Source organism: Phaethon aethereus (genome assembly GCF_964289735.1).
Source record: "Phaethon aethereus genome assembly, chromosome: Z".
In the NCBI taxonomy this organism is placed as follows: Eukaryota; Metazoa; Chordata; class Aves; order Phaethontiformes; family Phaethontidae; genus Phaethon; species Phaethon aethereus.
Genome location: NC_138577.1, coordinates 52,342,727 through 52,349,964, shown reverse-complemented (window position 1 = coordinate 52,349,964; position 7,238 = coordinate 52,342,727). Strand labels below are relative to the sequence as shown.

The window sequence follows — 7,238 nt, the reverse complement described above, 5'->3', positions numbered from 1 at the left end:
TGTCATCTAACTACATTTGATTACTTGGAGAAACAGAAGAGACCAAGACATCTTCCAGTGGCTGTCTCACATCCATCAGTAACATCGAGTTGAAACATTAATATAATCTGACCTTCCCATGTCCATCTCTCTGGTTTTCTTAATATCTAAGATGATGTTTGCTGTCTCCCTGTGATGTAGTTAACACATCTCACTTTGTAACTGGCCTTAGAAATTACAGGACAGAGCACCTGTACCAGAGACGATTACCTAGCCACAGAAGTAACAGGCTGCAACTCAAGCACAAGGAAATTGATACCAGGGAGGCTGAAGTCTACATTTCAGCAACAAACTGACAGGTGCTTTTAAGAGCTAGAAGAGGGCAACTAATACCCAGTTCTCCCATTTCTTGAAAGCTCAGTGATCTCTTAACAGCTGCAAATTAGGGAGAATAATCCCTTCAATTACATTTTCCCCACATTGGGATCACCATTGTCTGACAGCTGTCTTAAACTCAGTACTACTCTTCTCATCATTTGAGCATCAAACTTTGGTTTGCAAGGTACTGCAGAACATGCTGATCTGAAACTGAAGCACAACTGAACTAGCTAGCAAGCTCACCTCATGGCTACCAAAGAATCACGGAATCGTTTAGATTGGAAAAGACCTTTAAGAACTCAAGTCCAACCATTAACGTAACACTGCCAAGTCCACCACGGTTCTGTCCTCACATGGAAGTCTTCTTACCTTCCTGAAACACATACATCTGCAAGTCAGATTCCAAGTAAAGCAACAAAAGCTCTGCTGGGTTACTTTCATTCAGGGTTCAGCAGCGATGTAATTAACTTCACCAGTCATGCTTTAATTCACAAATTATTGTGAATAACATTGGTATAAAGCACGCACATAGGAAAACAGAAATTAGAAAAGTGACAGTAGTATACACATCACATGCCCTTTTACACGTCTGGGTACAAATGGGTAATCTCAACTTCCTTAAGTTCCTTTCATGAACTTATTCCAATAGGAAGTTACCCAGCCATAAACCTTTACTGTAGCCCCACTGGATCTGCTAGTGCTATCTCATCCTTGTGATGCACTGTCTGCTCAGGGATGCTGTACCTCTGGGGGCTGGGTGGTTTTCTTCTTCTCTTTTGTGCAGGACATCCAAGAGAACAGCTGGCAGGCTACTACTACAGGATCACCTTTTTATTCCTAACTCAACTATAGAGCAGCCACCTTCAGAAGGGTTAGCTGATTTTCCAGTTGAAGTCATGGCTTAGGGTAAAAACTTTGAAGGTTCAGAACCTTCAGAACTACTTACAGAATACCTTCAAGTTCAATGAATTTCAGTGCCTTTACTAAAATTCTAAGTTTTTCTCTGAACAGAAATTGCAACTCATGGCCTTTACCTGTCCACCTTCTACATTCCCACATTTCTTTCTCTAACACTTTTGGTGTTAAAACTGTACTCTGCAGAAGTGGTGCTCACAAATACCCCAGTTTTTCTTAAGAAATCTGCCTAAAGTCTTACAAGTATCTTCCATCATAAAAACCAGTTAGCTGGGACTTCTCAACTTTAACACAAAGAACAGTTGCTTTATATTTACACTGGCAGACACATCTGTAACTAACTTCAGGAAAATTCATTGACTTGGAGATTTGATGACAGCGTTGCATGAACAACTGTATGCAGCAACATACAGAAACTACTATTCACTGAAGGACAAAGTTCACCCAATAAAATCTGGAATCTAAAATATATACGTACTACATCATGCTGCTTACATGTCAAGATGAAGTGCCCTGAGCATCTTAAAAGGCCCTACAGACACAGTTCAGTATTTTTATTTCAAGTCCTTAATTCCATCAAAATTATGATGTAGAAGTAAATATCAGTGTGCTATGGAACTATCACAGATGCCATTAAGAATATTGTCTTTCTCATCAGAAAGACAGGGCCTTATAAAGCAGCCGTTGACAGAGGGCTCCAACAGGAGCTGTGAGTTTCCACCACACTGCACTATGCTGACACAGCCCTTGTATGTGCAGAATTTCACATACAACACTTTTTAAAAAAGTTTTAGCAGCAGCCTACATTGGCTTTATGAGTATTTACATACCACATGCAAAAAGGTTAGAAGTTTTCTTCCCAAAGGACACGAAAGACTGCTAAGCAGTTGCACCTTCAGGTTTCAAATGCCTTGGCAAATCACTATCTGCCAAAGATTGTTAACCGCAGACTAAAACACGCTTACTTAAAACTCCAGAGAACACAATTTTAACTTGCAGAATTGTTTCCATCAGTAAGGCACACCAGACAGAGACGATTCCCACATGCTAAATCTTTATTGTGCGAATGTTGTTCAGAGCATTTATTACCCTTTGTAGACACACATTCAAAAAAAAAAATTACATTAACAGTGACTAGATTGATGGGCAACATATCAGATCTATTTGATGGTAATTCATATGCATGCAGTAAACTTTTGTGGTGTAAAAACATTAGCCAGGAGGCCAGCCCAACTGACGACCACCCAGAACATGGAGATGTACGTGATAGACAGACTGCCCACCCTCAGGCCCTTCATTCACAACCATCCGGAATCCATTGGTCAGGCCCAGGTTAGCAGCACACTTCTTGCCAACAATCATTAAATGCCCAAGAAGCTGGAGGATGAAAAAAAAAGGGGGGGGGGGGGGACGGAGGACAAACAGAAAACACACAAAAAGGGAAGAGGGCAGGAAGGGAAGGAATGAGAGCAGAGAACCATTCAGATAAGCCAGTAAGTTAATTCTGAGAAATTCAGCCACTGCTCTTCAAATTGTTGTCTGCCTTCAACTGACACTTTCCAATAAAAGCTATAAAGACTGACTATGCATAACATAGGGGAAAAAAAAGCTATAGATTTTTTTTAAAGCTAGACAGTAACAAACTACAAAAGGGTCATGGATGCTAAATTTATCTCATAGTTAAAGCCCCCATGATTTCTTCAGGCAACATATATAATTCTAGTGGAAAAGAAACTTTATCTTATCATGTAAAGGCTTACAAAATCTTTGAACTTCATGTTTATAGTTAGAAATTAAATATTCAGCACCTCTCAACTAACTTACCCTTTCTTCATCTCTGACCTGCCAAAAACCCCAAGCCCATATTAGTGTAAGTACTACTGCCTGTAAACCATGAAAACAGACAGACATCCAGACTCTGCTCTAAACTAATAATGCATTTTGCACTACAAATACACACCCAGAAATATATCTTGCTTTATATCACTACTTTTTACTGGAAAACCTTAACTCCATTCCCATTCTCAGCTAGAAGAAAAGGATTATAGTATAGGAAAACTACTTTGCCTCTTTGAAATGTCAAGAAGAAAAGGGGGAGAATCTAGTAAATTATAAAGTAATTAGAGATACAGTTTGGTGTACTCAAAGCTTCTAGAGTACTTACAGATTCATCAGAATCTTCTGCTTCAGATAACCTGACAATTGGCTTCTTAGGAATCACTAGGAAATGTGTTGGAGCTTGGGGTGAAATATCATGGAACGCAAGGCACTGCAGGAAGAGCAAACGTTAAAACATAATTTGCTTCAGAGAAAGGCAAGAGTTTAAGAAAATCAGTACGCCCCACTAAATACATACTCAAGCAGATTATCAGATACCCAAAAATAAGCAAAGATGTTGATTTTTCTTGAGTGATGTATTATTCAAAGTCCTCTAATGTCTGAACACAAAACACCTATTTACCAAGACCTACTGGAATCAAAAAAATAATCACTATTCTGTATTAAGTATTATTTAAAAGCTACAGCCTTCTCAGCAAGTTAATATGCAATTAGGTTCATGATTTATTATTTCCACATATGCATAACAACGAACAGAGCCGACAGCATGTATACCCATAAAAAGCACATTTATGTTTGTTTCACTTTTTTATTCACATCCTGTTTAATAAAACAAATGGCATACAGTTGTTAATCATCTTCCAGTTATGACTGAATATTGCCTTGGTCAAAGATAGCATGGCAATTTCAAAAAATCTGAAGTTAGGTGGCTGAGGCAATATCACATTTCTGTTCTCAACAGCACCAAGTATTTCAGAAAAAGATTATTTTAAAATTATGTATTAAGGCTAGCTCTACTTCAGACATTCTCAATTTGAGAGAAAAGCATAATTTTTGAAAAATTAACAACTATCTGCAGTAAGTAGCTGACCCCCAACTAATTTTATGGAAGTACCAAAATTACTATCTATCAGAAATTGCACACAGCACCTAACTACATCAAATAAATCTCGAGTTCGGAACTTCCAATAGATAAGAGAAGTAGAAGAGAAAGCAAAGGAAGAGAAAAGGAAGCTATGCCTCTTTGTGCAAACGGTCACCACAGAACCAGGATTTGCCACTGCAACCCACCACAATCTGCAGATGCCCACACTGAGCATGCACTCTGCCATTGCTAAGCAAAGGGCATCTCTGACTTACCCGTATCACATTTAACAGCAAAACACCTGGTAATTGAGTTATGCCATAAACAGTGCATATTTACAAAAACATACCTCACAATCTCCAAAATACGTTATTTCTGAGGTGCTTGTGAATAAAGTGAATTTTATATGTGACTATACTGCTTTTTAATACTACTGAGAGGAACTCTGGCCTTTGCCAAGAGTAAAGACGGTGAAAAACTGGAACTTTACTTACATTAACTATGCCTTAGCTGGTACACCTCCGATCTGTCCTATACTAAGCTACCTTTAAGAAGATAATGCCCAGTTTTAAATCTCTGATGAACTGCTTGTTTCTCCCAAACAGAGAATGGTGGTTAGCAAAGAATGGATGAATAAAAGTCATTTGCATCTAATTAAATAGATCTTACTTTGAGTTGATCATTTTGTAAGCAGTTTTTCTGTTCTATATGATCCACACAGAGGCAGAATGCAAATAGCCAAACTGAATCAAGGAATTTAATGAGCAGAAGACCGGTAGCAAATAATTTTCTATACGACAGAGAGCAGATGTAGTATTGAACAAAAGCACAATAACAGGAAGTCTATGAGTGCATGGTAAACCAACCTTCATTTCAGCAAGTTTAGATTCAACTAAAGCAACAGTGATAAGGCTTAATTCCACAGAGACTTTGTACTTTGTAATATCTCCTTTTCTGTGTGTTAATTAATGATTAAAAGCTTTCCTTACATTTCTCCTCATAACATTTCCAGCCACCTCTAAAAAAACCTTCACAGTCAACAGAATAAATTAAAGATCATCTACTACAGCCAACTAAACTCTAAAAGCAGTTCTACATTTCTGCATAGTTCAAGGTAAAAAAATCAACTGAGATACTGCAGGTAATTACTCTTCCAGAAAAATCTTCTGCACTAATGGCAGTCAGAGTAGGTCATATGCTCTCAAGTCACTCATCAAAGTCAATGGCCTGATTTAAGAACCTCGCTCAGGTTACACTGTCATAGTCATTACAGCTGAGAAGAAACATCATGCAGCTTTCACCCGAGTAAAGAAAAGATGCACACCCTCACATAAACACACAGCAGTAACATCAGCATGATTTTCAGAAAGCAGTGAAAATTTCCAATACTCTGAGGGTAAATGGCAGCTGCAACATTTCTATATCTATTAAGAAAACATTATTCCAAACTATGCCTGATTTTTAAGCACACAAATCAGACAAGCAGCATCTTTAGTGAGTCTGTATTCTACACTGCAGATAAACCCTTATTTCCAAAGCAAAAGACCATGTTATAGTCCAGTATTTCAATTAAAAAAAAGGGGGGGGGGGGCTTATAGTGGATACTAGTCTAGTTTATGTGGTGGAGATAACAGCTGCGTTTTTTCATATGCTAACCATTTCACTTCGCTCCCAGCATGCTGTGGTGCACCATCATCAGCAAATGCTACCAACCCCACCTCACCATAAAAAACGATTTGTGCAGCCTGCAGAATGACCAGTTCCAGACTTCTGCGAAGAGCAGAAACAAGCTGTAATTCTCTGTAATTCCTTACTTTAAAAATCCCTCTCGGAGGGTCATAACCGACGCCTGGCAGGCATAGCTGTATAATCTCCATAATGCTCTGAGAGGCACATCAAGACGTGCATTTCTGGCGCGCAGAAGCAGCTAGTTACGGTGCACTGGTTAGACACAGACGCACGGAATCCACAAGGAGATTGCCTGGGGGCGGCTTATCTAAGGTTTCAGGACTACCCTCCTACAACCAGATGCAAGAACCCCCGACCCTTGGCAGCGACGCCTGCACTGCCGGCCATGCCGGAGCCTTCCTCCCTCCACACACAGGCGGGTGACGCCGCGGGGCTGGGCCTGAGGCGGGCCGGGCACCACTTGCAGCCCAGCACCCGCCCAGGCACCCGCCGGGCCGCGCCGCGCCCCGAAGGAGCCCGATGCTTCAAGGACGTTGCAGGAGGATGCGGAGAGGCCCCGTCCGTCCGTCCGTCCCGCCCGCCGCGCCCCCGAGCACCTCAACAGCAACCCCCGAACCGGGCGGCTGCGAGCGGGGTGCGGCTGCGCCCCGCCCGCACCTGCTCGTCCTCATAGATGATATTGGCGGGAATCTCCTTGCGGATGATCTTCCCGAAGATGGTGTCGCCGCCGGGACGGGCGGCCTGCGCCTTGCTGATCTCGTCAGCCATGGCGGCCGTCCCCGCGCGGCACCCGTCCGCCCGTCGCCCCGCGCTTCCTGCCGCGGCCACGCCCCCCGCGGCGCTCATTGGAGCGACAGATCACGGACGGCTGTGTCCACCTCTCCATTGGTAGTTTCGTCTGTCTTTTTAGTTTGTCCCCGCCCACGGGGCTGGCCCACCCTCGCTGAGCCGGAGTGATGGGGCTAAGGGACCCGCGGAGGAATCCGAGTTGGGTGGTTTGGCGGAGGCGCCGGGGCGGCATTAACGCTGTGAGTCCCGAGGCGCCGTGGGGAGGTGGTGGCGTCCTATGAGAGGCTCTTGCACCCAGCAATACTGGTTTTGGTCGCATCAAATCCAACCCAAATATCTGTGTGGCTTCTTGGGACTGCGCGCTGCCGCCAACTGACTGCTTCTGGCAGCGCGCCTTTAGGTTTTCCGTACGAGTTCGCAGAAGTGCAAACTGATGTGAATGCTGCCCTGCAGGCCTTGCTGCCTTGGCAGAGGTTTCCCAGATGAAAGCTGTGTGGCCCCGGGCACAGAGCACTGGGCGAACAGACCACACCAGTGTCTTAAGGCCTTTCAGGCCACAGGGACC

General features: G+C 42.8%; 1 protein-coding gene across 1 annotated transcript; it reads right to left on the bottom strand.

Annotated features, from left to right (window-relative positions):
- Nucleotides 1-2,484: 2,484 nt before the first annotated feature.
- Nucleotides 2,485-6,652, bottom strand: HINT1 (histidine triad nucleotide binding protein 1; the record flags this gene model as incomplete). The annotated part of the gene is made up of 3 exons (XM_082013048.1): nucleotides 2,485-2,649; nucleotides 3,437-3,541; nucleotides 6,542-6,652. 3 exons carry the CDS (start codon nucleotides 6,650-6,652, stop codon nucleotides 2,485-2,487), a joined length of 381 nt encoding a protein of 126 aa, XP_081869174.1.
- Nucleotides 6,653-7,238: the final 586 nt, after the last annotated feature.